General features: G+C 41.8%; 2 protein-coding genes across 9 annotated transcripts in view; one reads left to right on the forward strand and one right to left on the reverse strand.

The window, feature by feature from the left end:
* The window catches only part of CAPZA1 (capping actin protein of muscle Z-line subunit alpha 1), a 47,961-nt gene extending 38,676 nt beyond the window's left edge, over nucleotides 1-9,285 (reverse strand). Inside the window, exon 1 of the mRNA XM_012500513.2 lies at nucleotides 8,562-9,285. Coding sequence (XP_012355967.2) covers nucleotides 8,562-8,600 — 39 coding nt within the window. The 5' untranslated portion in view covers nucleotides 8,601-9,285. The remainder of the gene's footprint in view (nucleotides 1-8,561) is intronic.
* ST7L (suppression of tumorigenicity 7 like) overlaps nucleotides 9,118-21,567 on the forward strand; it is a 103,629-nt gene continuing 91,179 nt past the window's right edge. For 2 of the 8 annotated variants that reach the window (XM_030824830.1, XM_030824832.1), the window contains exons 1-3: nucleotides 9,273-9,537; nucleotides 11,600-11,682; nucleotides 17,843-18,005. In XM_030824830.1, coding sequence (XP_030680690.1) covers nucleotides 9,330-9,537; nucleotides 11,600-11,682; nucleotides 17,843-18,005 — 454 coding nt within the window. In that variant the 5' untranslated portion in view covers nucleotides 9,273-9,329. Of the gene's footprint in view, nucleotides 9,538-11,377; nucleotides 11,683-17,842; nucleotides 18,006-21,567 lie in introns of those variants that run through there. The other 6 variants (XM_003267987.4, XM_003267989.4, XM_012500510.2 and 3 more) reach the window with 6 other exon arrangements.

Here is a 21,567-nt window from a genome sequence, read left to right on the forward strand (position 1 = left end):
TTTGTTCTAATTCTATGCTCCATTAAAACATTCTAACTTGATTTCCCATGTTCCTGACCTATCTGAAAAAAAGAACTTAATTCCTTCTATATGTATTAAATTGTTATTCCAGTTTTATACATTAGTTTCATAAGCCTAGCTAAAATGAGTTTATCCCTGAGAGAGACTTGGGTTTAGTATCCTGATCAATCAAGCTTCTGAGCTAAATAAACAGAGGACTAAGATTTGAACCACAGCAAGTTCGCTAAGATAATGGTTCTCAAGTATTCCAATAATTATTGGGAGGCTTATTATAAATAATTCCTGACAACTGGTTCTAAAAAATTCTGATTCAATATACCTAGGATGGAACTCAGAAATCTGTTTTTGAAGGAAACACAGATTCTACCATAGGCAAGGATGTTCTAAGATACTGTCATACTGTAAAGTTTCTCCTTGGCCTTGTTACGGGGACTTTAATGATCTTTAAATTTCTAGAGCCATGTTTTTCAACACGTGTTTAATAACACAGCATAAATAACTGAATATTTCACGGCATACTTAAGCTCAAAGAGCACTAAGCAACTTTTTTTTTTTGAGACGGAGTTTCACTCTTGTTGCCCAGGCTGGAGTGCAATGGTGCAATCTTGGCTCACTGCAACCTCCGCCTCCTGGGTTCAAGCTATTCTCCTGCCTCAGCCTACTGAGTAGCTGGGATTACAGGTATGTGCCATCACGCCCAGCTAATTTTGTATTTTTAGTAGAAACGAGGTTTCTCCATGTTGGTCAGGCTGGTCTCGAACTCCTAGCCTCAGGTGATCCGCCTGCCTCAGCCTCCCAAAGTGCTGGGATTAGAGGCGTGAACCACTATGCCTGGCCCTTCTTTTTTTTTTTTTTTTTTTGAGACAGAGTCTCGCACTGTCGCCCAGGCCAGGCTGGAGTGCAATGGCATGATCTCGGCTCACTGCAACCTCCTACTCTCAGGTTCAAGTGATTCTCCCAAGTAACTGGGACTACAGGCGTGTGCCACTATGCTGGGCTAATTTTTGTATTTTCTGTAGAGATGGGGTTTCACTATGTTGCTCAGGCTGGTCTTGAACTCCTGGGTTCAAGTAATCCGCCTGCCTCGGCCTCCCAAAGTGCTGGGATTACAAGTGTGAACCACCGCACCTGGTCATTCAGCAACAATTATAATGCAGTCAGGACCACAGAACACCAATGTTTCAGTGTCTATAAAGGCATCCAGGTTACTACATGATTAACTTGGTTGCTGTTTAGGACTATGTCATTATTTCATCAAAACTGCTTACTATCTTACTATCTACTTAAAGGAATCAAAATGGGTAAGAGCATAGGCTCTGAGAGCAGACAACGGCATTGTATCCACTCTGCCATTTATTAGTTCTGGACACTTGGGTCATATATTTTAACCTCAAATGTGCCTGTGCCTCAGTTTACTCTACTGTAAAATAGGCATAAGTATCTGCCCTATAAGGATGTTGTGAGATAAATACATGGTTAATACATAGTTAGCACAAAATAAGCACTTAAATGTTATCCAGATGTAAAACAAAGAATCCACAAAGCAAAGTTCTCTTACCACCTTCCTTTGCTACAGTCTGCCATTATGGTGTTTTGTTGTTTAAACAGTATGTTATACCATGATCTACACTCAACAGAGTTCGATCAATGTTCCATTTTACTGACACTGCCTTAACAATCTGTATGTACAGTTGTACCAAAGATAAATTTTACACACTGCTCAAAATTTCATAATACGTTATAGCTGTGAAGAATTTATGATAAACCAGGAAGGATGTATAAAGGAAAGAGAGGCCTGAGGCAGAGAGATAATTAAAAATGTTGTTAAAAATAATTCAAGCATAAAAAAAGGTCCTGAATGAAAATAATGGTAGATGGAATGTGGACAGGTTAGAGATATTATTAAGTGAAAAGTGTGTTTGTATATGCATATAATTAGAAAAGATACAAGAGGAATTGGTAATATTGGCTACTTGTCAGGGAAACTGGGTGGGTGGAAGACAGGGGCAGGAGGAGACTTTTTACTGGTGCTCTTTCCTACCATTTTTTTTTTTTTTTGGTAGAGGCCGGGATCTCATTATGTTGCCCAGGCTAGTCTCAAACTTCTGGGCTCAAGTGATTGTCCCAGCTTAGCCTCCCAAAGTATTGGGATTACAAGTGTGACCCACCACACAGAGCAAATTTTAATTTTAACCCTGTTATTATAGTTCCTATATACCTATAATCTTTAAATTAATGGAAATGGCTTTCGGGGCGAAGGTCACCATGGCAGCCACCTTGGTTAGGCTTGGGCTCTTGTCTGTCAAGCAGGTTCAGGTTCAATTCTACCCCTTTGAGAAGTAGAGTTGATGAGGACCTTCCTCTAGATGATGAGTAATGAGAAGGTCCACTCCACCAATCTCAACTGCTCAGCTATTGTGGACATGCAGCATAACGACTTCGAGCCCTGTGTGGACATGCTGTTCAGAGATGCTGTGTGGACATCGCCTCATTATGTGCTGCACCCATCTCACCACTCTGGAAATGCTCACTGCCTTTGCCTCCCACATTGAGGCCAGAGATGTGGCAAGGAGCCAAGAATGTGCTGGACTGGACAATGACAGTGCCAAAAAGACCAACAAGCTGATTTTAGACTGGACTAGAACACTTACCTAAAAAGAGCTTTACTTAATCATTCAAATCACTGTCTGGAGGGCCACAGAGTAAGGCCCCCTAAATGCCTGGCAAGACCAAGATATCATCATTAGGAAGCTTACTTATGGGGGTGGGAAGCTGAAAGCCCTGTGACCACAATGTTTCTGGGTCAAGGCAAGATTAGGGGGGTGTCTGGATGAACCTGAATTTATTTTACTTTCTTATGTCAATCACTGCTTATCCCTTCCAGTATGACTTCTCCCACTGCTCACTCGAGGTACCTCTTCACTCTTATTTACCAAATCCAGTTGGAAAGAATACTGTCAGAGTGAGTGCTATTTTCTCCGTCCTCATCTTTCTATCTCAGTAGCATCTGCCACTCTTAATTCATTCATGCCTTGGAAACTTTTTCCCTCTTGGGTCCTTTTTCTTTAAAACACACACCTGGGTGTGTGTTTTAATCTGATCGCTAAAGGAGAGTACATCCAGCTGGTGAAGGAAATACTATCATTAGGGGCTTTGCAAGGCTCCAAGTATATATATATACACCATCATTTTGGTAACCATAAGGCTTTGAAGTTTATGGGATCTATTAAGAAGATGCTCCCAGAGGGGTCAAATGTTCCCAGCAGTGGCATGGCAGAGCACCAATGATGGCAGATGCTCAGATACAAGGAATGCACAGAGGCACCCAAACTGTGGACATACTCTTGAATACAAGAAACACCTAGAGACTAACAGAAATAATTGTAGGGGAAGGGGTGTTTTATAGGAGATGAAGGGGTGTGAACTGGAGAGATATGAGAATTAATGAAGTTGTGTTCTCTTTCATACCAACAGGCAGTGCATACACTGTGTGCTTGGCACTATGCTAGGCACTAGATAAAGAGACATGGTTTCAGTTATCAAGGAACTCAGTCTTGTTATCAGGGCAAATGTAGGAAAGCAGACAATGAATAGAACCTCCCAGAATATTTTAGTGTTTCAATTTTTAAAATAGAGATTTTTCATTAGAGTTTGAAATAATTAAATTTTCTTGGGCTGGTTTGATCCAATTCCTCCCTATATCTCTATTTTAGATGGAAATTGAGGCCCACCCATAGAGGTTAAGTGATGTTTCCAAAATCAGTGACAAGGTGGCTAGAAGCACGACAGGGATAGGCCAAATCTAACACTCACAATCACTCTTTTCCATTACATCATAATACCTTTTTTTTTCTTTGATAGAGTTTTGCTCTGTCGCCCAGCCTGGAGTGCAATGGCGCGATCTTGGCTCACTGCAACCTCCGCCTCCCAGGTTCAAGCTATTCTCCTGCCTCAGCCTCCTGAGTAGCTGGGATTACAGACATGCGCCACCACGCCCGGCTAATTTTGTATTTTTAATGGAGACGGGGTTTCACCAGGTCAGGCTGACCTCAGATGATCTGACCGCCTTGGCCTCCCAAAGTACTGGGATTACAAGCGTGAGCCATCATGCCCGGCCCACAATACCTCATTTATAATCCACTAAATGGATGTCTCTACTCTGGTTTTTCATTCATAGCTATATGGAAAAGAACAGAATAGTGAAAAAAGCATGGCTACCTAATCAGAAAAACCTGGGATCTGAATTTTCTGACAAATTTACACTACTTTGTTTAGCATTAAGCCTGGTCGTAATAAAACGGCTAAGTGTTCTAGAAGAAATTATGATAAATCAGTACTACTAACAAAAGACTGGACATGTGAGTCTACACCTGCTTATTAGGCTTTATGCTCCTGTCCTAGGATTTCTTTTTCTTTTCTTTTCTTTTTTTTTTTTGAGACGGAGTGTTGCTCTGTCACCCAGGCTGGAGTGCAGTGGCACAATCTCGGCTCACTGCAAGCTCTGCCTCCCGGGTTCACACCATTCTCCTGCCTCAGCCTCCCGATTAGCTGGGACTATGGGCACCTGCCACCATGCCCGGCTAATTTTTTTGTATTTTTAGTAGAGATGGGGTTTCACCGTGTTAGCCAGGATCATGAGGTCAGGATCTCAATCTCCTGACCTCATGATCCGCCCGCCTCGGCCTCCCAAAGTGCTGGGATTACAGGTGTGAGCCACCGCTCCTGGCCTTTCTTTTTTCTTTTTTTTTTTGAGACGTTGTTTCGCTCCTGTTGCCCAGGCTGGAGTGCAACGGCACCGTCTCGGCTCACTGCAACCTCCGCCTCCCAGGTTCCAGCGATTCTCCTGCCTCAGCCTACTGAGTAGCTGGGATTACAGGCATGCGCCACTGCGCCCAGCTAATTTTTGTATTTTTAGTAGAGATGGGGTTTCTCCATGTTGGTCAGGCTGGTCTCGAACTCCCGACCTCAGATGACACACCTGCCTCGGCCTCCCAGAGTGTTGGGATCACAGGCGTGAGCCACTTAGCCCGGCCTGTCCTAGGATGTCTTAACAGATTATATGAATAATCTGTTAAGCAAAACTAACTGAAAAGTGAAGATGGAAGAATGACAGTTTTAATACTAATTGATGACTTGTTAGAAAACAGCCACACCAAACAATCTTTAGGGCTTGCTTTATCCTACAATGGTAACTAGTAAATTAAGGAGGTAATACATAATCAAGGATCCAGTTTAAAAGTATAAATTGGCAGGTGCGGTGGCTCACGCCTGTAATCTCAGCACTTTGAGAGGCCAAGGCGGGTGGATCACGAGGTCAGGAGTTTGAGACTAGCCTGACCAACATATTGAAACCCTGTCTCTACTAAAAATACAAAAAATTAGCCGGGTGTGGTGGCAGGTGCCTGTAATCCCAGCTACTTGGGACGCTGAGGCAGGAGAATCACTTGAACCCAGGAGGTGGAGGTTGCAGTGAGCCGAGATCTTACCATTGCACTCCAGTCGGCTGGGAGACAGTGCAAGAATCCGTTTCAAAAAAAAAAAAAAAGTATAAATATTTTTCATGTGCTCTAACAGAGCCCTCATATTTCATCTATTTACAACATTTTCTACAGCTCTACTAAATAATTTTGATAAACTTGTTTCTCAGAAATGCCTTAACACCACTACCATTGTCTAAACTGAAAGCATGTAGTTTTTCTTAATACTGAAAACTTTATCTTATTACTGAAAGCATTGTCTAAACTGAAAGCATAACTTCTCAATTACCATACTTTTGAAATTGTACACAAATATTCCACTAGTTAGGCTGAAGGGAAAAAATATGCTAATCACATTTTCCAGCCCCCCAAAATTCCCTTTGCTTTTATGTTTTACAAATGTTGAATGAAATAAAGGAAATAGACAATGAAAAGAACCCAAAGAAGTAATTCATCTCATATTTCAGAGTTCCTAATTACAGTATCTTGGTCTTGCTAAGCATATAACTAAAAAGCTTAAGTTCATTCTCAGAAACTGTGAACTCAAAGCTACAACTAAAACATTTATTTCTAAAAGTTATTACACTTTCAACTTCCTGTTTTATTTAGACAGCTCATCATGACCATTTCAGGTAACAAAACCCAACTTCCTCTTTATAAAGTGATTAAAAAAACTTCAGCAGTTATGAGAACACATGATTTTACTAGCTTTTACATAAATATTTATAAGGAAATTAAGAGTCCATTCATTATCACCAAATTTTCTAAAGGTTCACTGCCTTTAGAAAATGTAACAGATAAAAAGCAATATTAAAATATATTTGGCAACAAAAAAAGTATGCTAGAAGAGGAAACTGGTCACAGATCTGCTATTAAAAAAACCAAGACTGGCTGGGTTCGGTGGCTCACGCCTGTCATCCCAGCATTTTGGGAGGCCAAGGCGGGCAGATCACGAGGTCAGGAGTTCGAGACCAGCCTGGCCAATATAGTGAAACCCCGTCTCTACTAAAAATACAAAAAATTAGCCCGGCGTGGTGGCGGGCACCGGTAATCCTAGCTACTGGAGAGGCTGAGGCAGGAGAATCGCTTGAACCAGAGAGGCAGAGGTTGCAACGAGTGGAGATCGCACCACTGCACACCACCCCGGGTGACAGAGCGAGACTCCGTCTCAAAAAAAAAAAAAAAACAAAAAACAAAACACAACCCAAGACATTAATTAAAACACTGCCAGTATCTAAAGGCATCTTAATTGGCATTTAAAAATATATATTTTCCCAAGTTTAATTAAAGGCATTCTAACCTGGTATCAAAGACAAAAATCCAACAACACTGGTCAATATGTATCAGGTAGGCACAATAAACTTAAAAGTTTATTATTTAAATTATTTGTGAAATTTTGGCCGGGCGCGGTGGCTTACGCCTGTAATCCCAGCACTTTAAGTGGCGGAGACGGATGGATCGTTTGAGCCCAAGAGTTGGAGGCCGGCCTGGGCAACAAGAGGAAACCCAGTCTCTACAAGAAATACAAAAATTAGCTGGATGTGGTGGCGGGTGCCTGTAATCCCAGCTACTCGGGAAGCTGAGGCAGGAGAATCATTTGAACCGGGGAGGCAGAAGTTGCAGTGAGCCGAGCGAGACTCCGTCTCAAAAAAAAAATTGTTTAGCTGTATTGTAACAGGATTTTTGCTTAATTTTATTTGAATAGTAACTATTTGCCTTAGGACAATTTATTATAGATCGATTTCCAGCATAGGCTTATATATAAATGTCTTTGTTTTTGTCCTAAATCTTAAACATGTGTGAAGATGTTTTCAAATAAGAGAAAATCTAACGCTGTTGTCAATGGCTTGTTAAACATTTCAAAATGGCATGCCATATCTACATATATCAAGTTATTCCGTACAAAGGACTTATGGATTATAACAGTCCCCTCCCCATCCCAACTTCTTATTAAAAAAAAAAAACACCCAGGTAGATTTACAGAGCACTCAAGGGGACACATTTTCTAATAGCCACAGTGGGAGACAAATGTCATAATTCTTGTCCAATAAGTTACCTTGTGAGGTCATTCTAAGTCCTACGTGCCCTAAAACCATGTACTTACTGAAAAGCCTGACAAACTGTTATGAAACTGTGCAACTGTCAGAAGAAAAGTTATTCCACCTTAGAATGTGCTCTTGTATTTAAGACACTTTTCAAGAAATAAGTATACAAACCACTGACAAATTCAACTAATCAAAGACTCCACACTGGAGCATCAAAGAAGGCAGTATGCTTTGTTCAGTCTTGAACGTGTTAACATGAGGTTTATTATGTGTTACAGAAAACCTTTCTGGAGGTTAAGAAAATCCATCAGCTATTCTAGATTTGTTAACAAGAAACAAAATTTTCAAAAGTTATCGTTAAAAGGATGTGTCTATAGGGAAAGACTGGTGTTCAAATTCTGAAGCAAATGCCCTGAGGCTCACAGATTTATTATAGCGAATCAGACAGGCGACAGTACATGAGAAAAGTAGTGCATGTGTAGTGAGGTGGGCAACATTTGGGACCTCTCCCTGTCGAAGAGTCGTGACAGCAAAATCACTTCCTGAGGAAGGAGGAGCAAAAGGGAAGTTAAGAAGCCATCCTGACCAGGAAGTGACTCGCCCAAACTAACCCCAATTATATCTACAAATGGGGGGATGGGGTGAGCCCCAACTGCTAAAGGCGGTAAAATAACTGCTTTTTGATATGTCGCAACATAACCACCACCCTCTCGCAAAATTACAGAAAGAAGTCCACAGTCACGATCCAATAAAGGAAACGTCTGTTCCCTTGTAGGGAGGCCCCTGGGCTGTGCCTCAGGCCTGAGAGGAAAGGAGAGTCGGGGAACGAGGAACTGGGGCCACCGTGAAGCAGAGGAAAGCCCCGTAAGAGGGAAGCGTCCCGACTGCGGAGAGCGTATGTCAGCATGGACCAAGAAGCTTCTTTTTCCTGGGGACACTGCCAGGCTCTCAACGCAGCCGGGCCGGGCCCCAGTTCCCTGTCGGGGGAGGAGGTAAGAGAGACAGGCGGACCCCTTACCTTCTCCTCATCCGACACACGATCATCGAAGTCGGCCATCTTGGGCTGTTCTGGCCCAGCCCGGCTGCGGGCGCGAGGCAGGCCGGGAAGAAAGCCGAGTGATGGAATCACCGCGGCGGCCGTCGGAAGGACCCGCCCGGAAACGCCGACCAAGAAGGCGCCATGTCAGTTATGCGCGGGAGTGACGTCTCCTAACGCCAGCGCCCGCGCCCGCGCCCCAGGAAGTAGGGTTTGCCTTCGGTGATTTGAAGTCTAATATCTTTCCCAATGAGTTACACTCATTTCCCATCCATCTAATGGGCGCTGGCAGCGTGTTTCGATTATTCTTGGCTCCTGGCCTCCATCCGACCAAGTAGCTGTTGCTACTCCAAGTTTTTCTGGTGCCCGTTATCTCCACGACAGCCGAATCCAAAGCTCTAAGAGCTGCTTGGCCGCTTGAACGATCGGTGGCTTTTCCAACCCCGGGGGGCGGGGGTGTGAAAGGTGACCCTCATTTCGTTTGTAAGCGGTAACACTTCACTTCGGGGTCACATCTCTGTCCAGTTCCTCCAGAACAGGTGCTGCTGTCCGCCCCTTCCCTGCCCCACGAAGGAATAGGTAGCCCCAATCTTGAGACACGCTCCTCCACCTTCGAAATCTTCTCGGTCCCGGTTCCCCAGGACTCAACCTTCACAGAGGCCAACTTCAGGTCCGCCACTATCCCAGGATTCCCGACTCCCGGTTTCCTGTCCTCCCCTCCCAGCTTCTGGCGCCTGCGATAGCGGCAAGATGGCGGACCGTGGCGGCTTGGGTGAAGCTGCGGCTGCTGGAGCGTCTCCTGCATCTGCCCCTGGCCGAAACCCGACGCTAGGCTGGAGGGAGCGACTGCGGGCCGGGCTGGCGGGGACTGGGGCCTCGTTGTGGTTCGTGGCGGGGCTGGGGCTGCTTTACGCTCTGAGGCTTTACGCTTTGAGGCTGTGTGAGAATTTGGCAGCAGGTGAGAGGACCAGACCTCCTGGGACAGGGCGGGGGGCCAGGAGAGATGTCGGGGGCAAGAGCCAAAGGGCGAGAGATTCTCGGTAGTCCTAGAGGGCCTCTGAGGAGTCGATGATGAGCGATCAAGTGGGTTCTTTTTCTTTTGGGCTGCAACCTTGCAGTTGATTGTCAAGCCTGCTGCCGTTACCGACTCCTCCCTAGAACTCTTAAGGTCCGTCCTCTCTCTTATGTCTTCGTTTTTCCGTGCAAAAGCCACCTGACAAGCTATAAGCTTCAGGTATTAGGACAGAAGAGTGCCTCAGATTAGGATACGTAATTTATATTGGCTTCCCCCCCCTCTGGTAGGATCCCTTAAAAGTCACTACTTTGAGTCTCCCGCTGCCCAGCTGAGAGAACTCATATCCAGGCAACAAAGATGAGCACATCTGTAATTTAAATATTTCAGAGAAAGAAAATGGCATGATTTTAATTGACGATTCTTTTGTTTTAAAATAGTTCTGTTAAGAAATCGTTTTCGTGATAGTTTTGTCTGTTCTTTTAGGCTTATCTTGAGTAATAAAATAGTACAGGAAGTGAGAGCGCCACAAACAACAGTGGGTTTGCTAGTTCTTTCGACGTCTGTAGAACACTTGCTATGTAGTCTGTGCTGAAAATACGAACACATGTAAGAAGTGATGATCCTGATGGATTCTCATATACTGTACTATTCTTTAGTTGTAGACAGGATGAAGTGTTTAGGGCCCAGGTCCCCTTACCATGTGATTATATTTCACTCAAGGTCTGAGCAGCAACTCAGAACAAGATACAAGTATTTCCGTTACGTGATTCAGTACGGTGGTTGATTTTTCTGTAGCAAAAGGCAACAAATGTCCCCTTTCCTGTTCAGAGATGACGTGAAAGACTGTGAGGTAATGTTCGGAAATATTTTGGCTTTTTTGGAGGATAGATATCAAGTTCAAATATAACTAGCACACTCAAATAAGCTAAACTGAAGAGCTAATTTGGCATCTCTGTAACAGGTGAAGGATGTGCTTAACGGTGGTTTCTATGCACAGTGTTACTGATTGACTTGTCATTTATTTTTCTATTGTTTATTTATTGTTTATTTATTGTTTCATTTATTTCTGTTGTATATGTTAACCATATACAACATTTAGATGAGAATAGTTGATTACTGTAGATTTTTGTTTTTTACTTTTCTTTTTCGTGTGTGTGTGTGTGTGTGTGTGAGAGAGAGAGAGAGAGAGAGCGAGAGAGAGAGAGTCTCCCTCTGTCACCCAGGCTGAAGTGCAGTGGCAAGATCACTGCAGCCTTGAACTCTTTTGCTCAAGCGATCCTCTGGCCTCAGCCTCCCAAGTACCTGGGACTACAGGCGTGCAACACCACGACCGGCTGAGTTTTAAAGTTTGCATAGAGACTGGGTCTATTTTATTTGCCCAGGCTGGTCTTGAACTCCTGACTACCAGCAATCCTCCTGCCTTGGCCTCCCAAAACTCTGAGATTATGGGAGTGACCCATCCTACCTGGCCAGATTTTTATTTCTTTCTAAAACCCACAGTACTTATGAGATAATTATTTAAAGTGAAAAATCTGCTCCAGGATTTCAGTAAGTCAGGGAGATTTCTGTTTGTTGCTTTTCTCTTTGAGCCATTTTGCCTGTCTAGCTGATATACCAAATACATACGCTGTTTCCTTCCCTCTAATTTGAGACAGTGGTTTTGTATCCTACCAAAATAATTATGGAGTAGTTTTGAACCTCCTTTGTAAAAGCATATTTATCTTCTTATTCTTACAGACTTGCAAAAGTTCTTATCTAAATTATGACTTATAAGTGCTTTAGTTTTATTCTCAAAAGCAAGCTGAATTACCTCATTTTGATTTGTTGCAAATAGTTATAAGCCATTATGTATAATATATATACAAATTAAAACTTTTTCAAGTGAATTTCACACTAGATATTAATACTACTTAAGTCCCACCACTCATAAAGATACTTGCATATTTGTAACCTAAGTACTTTAAATTTGCATTTGTTTAAACTTTGATTCTTGTTCTTTTGACAGTGACTGTATTTTTAAATTCATTGACACCCAAATTCTATGTGGCACTTACAGGGACATCTTCATTGATATCAGGACTAATATTTGTAAGTAGTTTCCATTTCCTTCCTTCATGTTTTGGTATTTATCTAAAGATATATTTTTTTCTTTTTTGAGACGGAGTCTTGCTCTGTCGCTCAGGCTGGAGTGCAGTGGCATGATCTGGGTTCACTGCAACCTCCACCTCCCAGGTTCAAGCAATTCTTCTGTCTCAGCCTCCAGAGTGGCTGGGATTACAGGTGCTGGCCACCATGCCTGGATAATTTTTGTATTTTTAGTAGAGATGGTGTTTCACCATATTGGTCAGGCTGGTCTCCAACTCCTGACCTCAGGTGATCCGCCTGCCTTGGCCTCCGAAAGTGCTGGGATTACAGGCGTGAGGCACCGCCCTGGCCTAAAAATCCTTTATATGGTTATAATAATTATAAATTATTATCACCTATGGATCAGCATTTCCAAAATGTATTCAGCATTTGAAAAGGATTACCTATACAAACAAGTTTGGGGAACACTGCATCTCCCAATCTACTTTTAGAGATTGACAGTATTTATTTACATATTAAAGGCTTATTGTAAACTGTAGTCAGGGAGGGCTTGGGGTGTGTTGAAAGTTAAATGCCTGCAGAGCCCAAGTTGGTAACAAAAATGAGTGAAATGGATAGAGTTTAATAATTAAATTCTTATTTCTTTGAGGACTGGGTAGCCTGGACAGTGCATGCCCCTTCTAAAAGAGGCTAAAGCTAATTGTTGCCATATAGACTTGGAGCTAGTATTACCAGGTTTTTCAATTTTTCAAATGATTTAAAGAGAACCCAGATAGGCCGGACGTGGTGGCTCACACCTATAATCCCAGCACTTTGGGAGCCTGAAGCAGGCGGATCACTTGAAGCCAGGAGTTCAAGAACAGCCTGGCCAACATGGTGAAACTCCATCTACTAAAATACAAAAAATAACTGGGTATGGTGGTATGTGCCTGTAGTCCCAGCTACTCGGGAGGCTGAGGCATAAGAATCTCTTGAACTTGGGAGGAGGTGGAGGTTGCAGTGAACCAAGATCTTGCCACTGCACTGCAGCCTGGGTGACAGAGAGAAACCCTGTCTCAAAAATGAATGAATAAATAAATAGAACCTGGATATACAGTTTTTATATAAAATTTGCCCATTTAAAAAAATTGAGATGGAGTCTTACTACGTTGCCCAGGCCAGAGTGCAGTCGCTATTCACAGGCACCATTATAGCACACTGTGGCCTTAACTCCTGGGCTCAAGCCATCCTCCTGTCTCAGCTTCCCTAGTAGCTGGGATTACAGGCATGTGCCATCATGTCTGACTACAGTATTTTAATGGCAACATTGGGAAGACTAAAATTTATGTGTCATGAATTCACCATATAGTATTTTCAAGCCCCAGTTTCCTCATCTGTTAACTGAGGTTAATAACAGCATGAACTTTATAGGATTATGAAGACTAAATCAGATAATGTTGTAAGTTTATAACATGGTAGCTGGTTCAAAATGTACACTTAATGAATTTTGGCTATTCTGAGAATTCTCACAATTAAGAAACCTGTTTGGCCTGATACAGTGGTTCATACCTGTAATCCTAGCACTTTGGGAGACCGAGGTGGGCTGATAGAGTTCGAGACCAGCCTGGGAAACATGGCAAAACCCTGTCTCTTCAAAAAAAATACAGAAATTAGGCATGTGTGGCATGCACCTATAGTCCCAGCTACTGGAGAGGCCAAGGTGGGAAGATCACTTGAACCCTGGAGGGAGAGGTTACAGTGAGCCAAGATGGTGCCACTGCACTTTAACCTGGGTGACAGAGCAAGACTCTGTTTCAAAAAACAAAAACAAAAACAACAAAACTGTTTAACTTTAATTCAACTTTTCCTTGAAGAAGATATTTTTAATTTAAAAAAATAAAATATTTTTTATAATTCACATTAACATCCCTAGGATGTCATGTTTACTAGTGTACACTTTGGAACAATACTACTGCAGATAAAAATCTTAAGAAGTTTTATGCCATGCATAGCCAATAAATTTTTCTCTTCCCTTTAAATTTTTATTTATTTTTTGTAGAGACAGAGTCTCACTGTGTTGTTCAGGGTGGTCTCAGACACCTGGGCATAAACGATCCACTCTCCTCGGCCTCCCAAAGTGCAAAGGTTCCAGGCGTGAACCACCATGCCCAGCCTGTTCTTTTTTTTTTTATCTCTGGGTGGTGCTCTCCAGCTGTAGTAGAAATAGCATTTGCATTGGATCAATTTTTTTAAATAGGGACTAAATACAGACCATTTTGTTAAAGTGAAATGCCAAACAAGAACGGGATTTTTCTCTTGGCTCAAAAAATAGAAGCTATTGAGGAATTCAGGATTAAAACTACATGTTAATATAAGCCTCATAATTTATAACATAAGCATATTTTAGCATATTTAGTCCATAGCATACAAAAGTCTAAGTAAAGACAATAAACTATCTTTAAGCCAGTTATGGTGGCTTACACCTGTAATCCCAACACTTTGGGAGGATGGAGTGGGAGAATCCCTTAATGCCAGAAGTTTGAGACCAGCCTGGGCAACAACAAGACCCTGTCTCTATTTAATACAGTTTTTGTTTGTTTGTTTGTTTTAAAGAAACTATCAATACTAAACAGCTGATGTAGTGGAAAAAGCTCTGGTTTGGGAACCAGAAGATAACATTTTGAATCTTAACTCTTCCACTTACTAGCTGATAATTGTGGGCAAGCTACATAAACTATCTAAGCTATAATTTCCTCATTTAAAAGAGGGGGATAACTTACTTATATATATGATGTCTAAAACCTTGTAAAAAACTTTTTGTGGCCAGGTGTGGTGTCTCGTGTCTGTACCACCAACACTGTGGGAGGCTGAGGCAGGAGGATTGCTTGTGGCCAGGAGTTCAAGACCAGCCTGGACAAATGAACAAGATCTGGGCTCTGTATAAAATTTAAAAATTAGCGCATCGTGGTGGCGCATTCCTGTAGTCCCAGCTACTTCGGAGACTGAGGTGGGAGGATTGCTTGAGCCCAGGAAATTGTGGCTGTAGTGAGCTGTGATCATGCTACTGCACTCCAGCCTGGGCAACAGAGTGGACCTTGTCTCGACAACAAAACAACAACAACAAAAACCCAACAAAATCTTTTGTTACTCTTTATAAAGCTGCGTTTTAAATATACACAAATTAGGAAATTCAAGTAACATTTTAAAGGTTAAACTGTATTATTACCCTTGCAATGTTGATGGGTTTTTATTAGCAAAGGTTGTTGTGTTTATAATTTCTTTTACCACCTGGATTTAACAAATTATGTATATGTGTATATATATGTATGTATGTATATATATATGTATACACATATGTATATGTGTATATAATCACATATACATATATAAAGAGATATATTTATGAATCAGTTTAGTGTAATGGTTGGAAGCTCCGAAGTCAGGCAAACCTGAATAAGAATCCCAGCTCTGCCAGTTACCAGTGATGTGAACTGTTATTTAAATTTGGAATGTGTGTCCTCATCTCTGAAATCAGTTGTTATAAAAATTAAATGACATAATGCATGTCAAGGACTTGGTGTAGTGCGTGGCTCATAGAAAGCTTTCGATAAGTATTTGCAGTTATTATTATCATTGTTCATTTGTGTTAAAAAGTTGACTTAAAAGTTGAAAAAAGCCACTAACTTCGTACTCATTCATTAGAAAACCCACCTACACTTTGTTGGTGAAGGGAAGTGTTGTTGTTGGCCTTGATGGTATTTATCTTTTCTTTTTTTTGAAACAGGGTTTTACTCTGTCACCCAGGCTGGAATGCAGTGGTACAATCACAACTCACTGCAGCCTTGACCTGCTGAGCTCAAGTGATCCTCCCACCTCAGCCTCCCAAGTAGCTGGGACTACAGGCACACACCCTCACACTTGGCTCATTTTTTTAATGTTTTGTAGAGGTGGGGTCTCACTATGTTGTCCAGGTTAGTCTCGAATTCCCGGCCTCAAGTGATCCTCCCACGTCAGCCTCCCAAAGTGTTGGGATTATAGGCATGAGCCACCGTGCCTGGCCCTATCCAATTTTCTTAACCAAGATTTATTGAATATAAACCTTTTCTGTCACATGAACAATTTCTGCTTGTGTAAAGAAGTTTTATCTCACTTCTTAGTAAAACATATTGTAGAAGTCAAACCATGGCCTCATTTGGTGGTAATTCTTGCTAACTTAGTAAGGGTGAGCAGAAAGAGATACCATTTTAGATTGAGCATAAAACATTAGTGACATGATAGAAAAAATGCTGCACTGTGATTTTCTCACACTTTCCTATAAACATTGTGGCATGTAGTCAGTGGGCCACAACATGACTATACTTTTGGCACCTATGTAGCATATTTGTTGTTATTTACTGAAGCAAAGAAATAGCTCCTACAGATTTGAAAACGCTGATTTTTTTGTGATGTGTTCTGTTTGTGGTCATAGTAAAATAGTTTTCAAAAATATTATAATCTGGCCGCTTGTGGTAGCTTACACCCATAATCCTAGCACTTTGTGAGGCTGAGGAGGGTAGAGCACTTAAGCCCAGGAGTTTGAGACCAGCCTGGGCAACATGGCAAAACCTTGCCCCTACAAAAAATATAAAAATTAGCTGGGCATGGTGGCACATGCCTGTAGTCCTAGCTACATGAGAGGCTGAGGTGGGATTATCACCTGAACCAAGGGAGGTCAAGGTTTCAGTGAGGTGTGATCATGCCATTTTACTCCAGCCTGGTGACAGAGTGGGATCCTATCTCAAAAAATTTTTAAAAAAGGAAATAAAAAGATTAAAATCTCTTAGTTGTGGATATGCTTTGTTTATTCTTTAAAGTAATACATGTATCCACTACAGTTGGCAGAAGACTAGTCTGTCAGGTGAATTTTTTTTTTTTTTTTTTGAGACAGGGTCTCACTCTATTGCCCAGGCTGGAGTGCAGTGGTGCAGTCTCAGCTCACTGCAGCCTTGACCTCCCTGGGCTCAAGAGATCCTCCCACTTCAACTTCCTGAGTAGCTGGAACTACAGGCATGCACCACCTCACCCAGCTAATATTTTATTTTTATATTTTTCTTTTTTTTTTTTGAGATGGAGTCTCGCTCTGTCGCCCAGGCTGGAGTGCAGTGGCACGATCTCGGCTCACTGCAAGCTCCGCCTCCCGGGTTCACGCCATTCTCCTGCCTCAGCCTCTCCGAGTAGCTGGGACTACAGGCGCCCGCCACCACGCCCGGCTAATTTTTTGTATTTTTAGTAGAGACGGGGTTTCACCGTGGTCTCGATCTCCTGACCTCGTGATCCACCCGCCTCGGCCTCCCAAAGTGCTGGGATTACAAGCGTGAGCCACCGCGCCCGGCCTATTTTTATATTTTTCTGTAGAGATGAGGTCTCACTGTTTTGTCCAGGCTGGTCTAGAATTCTTGGGCTCAAGCGATTCTTCTTGAGGATCCCTCTTTTGGGACTTCTCGGCCTCCCAAAGTGCTGGAATTACAGACGTGAACCACCGTGTCTGGCCTGGTTTCTCTTTTTGTAACAGTGATAAACCATGGAAACAGAAAGAAATGAATATCCTGATTTTTAAATGGTTCAATATGGGAATCAACCTGACTCTTAACCTTTATTAATAATTTTGCCAAATACCAGAGTAGTACTTTTTGCTTCAGAAAGCACTTTCTTATAATTCTTGTTAACCACATTTAGCTGAGGCTCTGAGATGTTAAGAGATTAAGTGACTTGCCTATAGCACACAGCTAATAAATGACTGATTTGGGAGTTAAACATGGGCATGCTGATCCTAGTCTAGTCTGTTCACCCACTATGCTTATTATTTGAAAACTGTTTATGCTGCAGATAGAACAAAATGACAATGTAACTTAACAGAGTTAAATTACTTATAGATTAAAATGCTTCTTACTGTTTTTTAATGCTTTATTATATATGCCTAGTTTTGCTTAAGCTTGTCTAAATTTTATGACAAAACTATAAAAAAGGTATTTCACTTTTACGTGACGTGTTATTGGTGAATCTTGTGTTTGTATGTTTTTTTCTTTTTGAAAGGAGAGTGCATTTAAAATGCTGAATTGAACAGACATCTTGAGAGAATGTTTTAATTTGAGCTCATGTATCTGCTGATCAATTCTAAGTGGAGGATATTTTCTGTTTGTCATAGATATTTGAATGGTGGTACTTCCATAAGCATGGCACATCTTGTATTGAGCAAGTATCCGTAAGCCATTTGCAACCACTGATGGGAGAAACAGACAGCAGCATTTCGGAACCAGGTTCTCCTTCGAGGAGCAGAGAAAGTGAAATCAGCAGACAGAATTTGTCAGGTGACTGCTTTTCTAATGTGTTTTCAGAGCTGTGTATTTAAGATTGAGTTTGGCTCTGGGAGATAGAAAACTCAAAACAGCAGAGTGCTGTGGTGTGCATGTTTGTGTTTCCCCCAAAATTCTAATCACCAATGTGATGTTACGAGGTAGGATCTTTGGGAGGTGATCAGGTCATGAGGGCAGTGCCCTCAGAGATGTGATTAATGCCCTTATGAGAGACCCTTGCCACTTCTACCATGGGAGGACACCACGAGAAGGCGCCATCTATGAACCAGAAAGCAGACCCTCACCAGACACCAAATCTGTTGGTACCTTGATCATAGACTTCCCAGCCTCCAGAACTGTTAAAAATAAATTTATACTGTTTATAATCTACCCAGTTTGTGATATTTTGTTATAGCAGTCCAAATGGACCAAGACACAGAAATTTGTCTTTCATGTTAATATAGTTAGTCCATGGCTAGTATGGAAAACAATAATCATCAGATACCCAGACCCCTTCTATTTTGTTAGCCTGCCATCTCCAAATGTAGTTTTTACTTTGTAGTGTAAGACTGTTGCTCTTGCTTCAGCCATCACATCCATATTCCAATCAGTAGGAAGGAAAGAAATCCAGGGTAAGGTCACTCCTTCCCTCTACTCCACCCCACAGAAGCCAAGGACTATTCTCAGAAATGTTACATACTATTTCACCTTACTTCCTACTGGTCAGGTCTGTTTCATATGGCCATTACTAGCTATAAGGAAGGCTAGAAATTTTCATCATTTTCTCAGTGTATATATATATATATATGCCCAGCAATTCAGGGAATCTTATGACTAATAAAGGAGAGAACAGAAACAGCCATCTCTGCCAAGAGAGAAAAGTAGGAAAAAACATTTTTTTTCAGTATACTTAAAAAGGCATCAAAGTCTCAGCTCTTCATGGATGGATATTCCATTGTCATACTTTTATTGTAGACTGTTCCTCTATTTGTATCGAGTAATAGCGAATTTATTTATTTATTTATTTATTTAGAGACAGAATCTTGTCTGTTGCCAGGCTGGAGTGCAGTGGTGTGATCTCAGCTCACTGCAACCTCTGCTTGCCAGGTTCAAGCCACTCTCCTGCCTCAGCCTCCCGAGTAGCTGGAACTACAGGCATGCACCACCACGCCTGGCTAATATTTTGTATTTTTAATAGAGATGGGGTTTCACCATATTGGCCAGGATGGTCTCAATCTCTTGACCTCATGATCTTGGCCTCCTAAAGTGCTGGGATTACAGGCGTGAGCCACCATACCTAGCATTTTTTTTTTTTTTTTTTTTTTTTTGAGACGAAGTCTCTGTAGCCCAGGCTAGAGTGCAGTGGCACGATCTCAGCTCACTGCAACCTGCGCCTCCTGGGTTCAAGTGATTCTCCTTCCTCAGCCTCCCAAGTAGCTGGAATTACAGGCATGTACCACTGCACCCAGCTAATTTTTGTATTTTTAGTAGAGATGGGGTTTCACCATGTTGGCCAGGCTGGTCTTGAACTCCCGACCCCAGGTGATCTGTCTGCCTCAGCTTCCCAAAGTGCTAGGATTACAGGTGTGAGCCACCAAGCCTGGCCAGCTAGAAAGCGAATATTTTTAATGATACATAATTAGGAAAGGAAAATTTGGCCGGGCGCGGTGGCTCACGCTTGTAATCCCAGCACTTTGGGAGGCTGAGGCGGGCGGATCACGAGGTCAGGAGATCGAGACCACGGTGAAACCCCATCTCTACTAAAAATACAAAAAATTAGCCAGGCGTGGTGGCGGGTGCCTGTAGTCCCAGCTACTCGGAGAGGCTGAGGCAGGAGAATGGCGTGAACCCGGGAGGCGGAGCTTGCAGTGAGCCGAGATTGTGCCACTGCACTCCAGCCTGGGCAACAGAGCAAGACTCCGTCTCAAAAAAAAAAAAAAAGGAAAATTTACAAAGCCAAATACGATTATTATTATTAGTATTTTAATAGAGATGAGGTCTCACTATGTTGCCCAGGCTGGTCTCGAACTCCTGGGCTCAAGTGATCCTCCCACCTCAGCCTCCCAAAATGTTGGGATTACAGGTGTGAGCCACCGTGCCTGGCCAAAATGAATATTTTGGATTATTGTTCCTTTCACTGGGATAGGTAATAACCATATAGTAATAATACAAATGAGTTAATTCCATAATATTCCAAATGTCTCATTTGTTCAATAGCTTAACCACTAGAGTTATGATAGTTTAGTAGAAAAATACTGCCTGAGTGCAATTGGTGGCACTTTTTAGATTTGGTCAAAGTCCCTAAGGAAGCACCATTTAAGTGGAGTCCTGAAGCCTGACTAGGAATAGTGGGGTGGGGTTGGCAGCCATTCAAGAGTACAAGAAGAAATAATGGTCATTTCCTCTCCTCTTCTTTCTTTTTCATAAAATAATTACAAAACCCCTAAGAGTAAGACATATTAAGATGAATACGATACAGATCTGTCCTCATGAAGCTCAGCATTCAGTATATAAATAATTACAACAATAGCACATGATGTGATTTTATTTTCCATTATAAGACTGAGTATGCCATTAATAATGAGAGTGAAGATAACCTTAAGAACATTTCATCTTGGTAGAGGATACAGATATAAATAAATTGACAGTAAAAGAGTATGGTTAACTGCGTTTATAGAGTATCTTATATATGATACTCTATAAAGATACATGGTATCTTATACAAGATACTATGGTGACAGAAAAGAAAGAGTGGTCAGTTATTCTTGGAGGGAGGAGCGCAAAATATTTCACAGAGGAAATACTTGAATTGGATCTCAAAGTGAGTTAAAAGCTGGGCACAGTGGCCCAAACCTAAAATTCCAGTGCTTTAGGAGGCTGAGGTAAGGGGATCACTTGAGACAAGGAGTTTGAGACCAGCCTGGGCAACATAGCAAGACCCCCATTTCTACAAAAAATAAAAAAATCAGTTGGGCACAGTTATACGCACCTGTAGTTCCAGCTACCTGGGAGGCCGAGGCAGGAGGATCACTTGAGCCCAGGAGTTTGAGGCTGTGGTGAGCTATAACTGTGCCACTGCACTCCAGCCTGGGTGACAGAGCAAGACCCTATCTCCAAGGGGGAAAAAATTTTTTTTAAATGAATTAAAGCATCCTTTTGTTCAATTTTTTTCTCCCTAGATAACTTCATCTTATTCAATATTAGCTACCACAACATATATGCTGGGGGGAACCAATTTTAAATTTTTACCCCCAAGTTCTCTTTTAAATTCTAGACTTACATTTCTAACTCTTTGCTAGAATTTTCCACCTTTAATGGCCCTAACCACCCTGAACTCCATCCAAAATGAAACTAATTGTCTTCCATAGTTCTTCCTCTATAATTCTGAAATCTTTTAATGGCGTCCAATTTCCATTTTAGAAATCTTTGGGTTTTTTTTTTTTTTTAGTTTATATCATTTATATTTCCCCTGTTTTCTCCAATCAACCCCAAATTGTATTAATTCCCCCTTAAAAATTATCTTGACTCCATTCTGCCTTCTTTTTTTATTTTTCTTAGATGGAGTTTCACTCTTGTT

This window comes from Nomascus leucogenys, chromosome 12, assembly GCF_006542625.1.
Source record: "Nomascus leucogenys isolate Asia chromosome 12, Asia_NLE_v1, whole genome shotgun sequence".
Classification (NCBI taxonomy): domain Eukaryota; kingdom Metazoa; phylum Chordata; class Mammalia; order Primates; family Hylobatidae; genus Nomascus; species Nomascus leucogenys.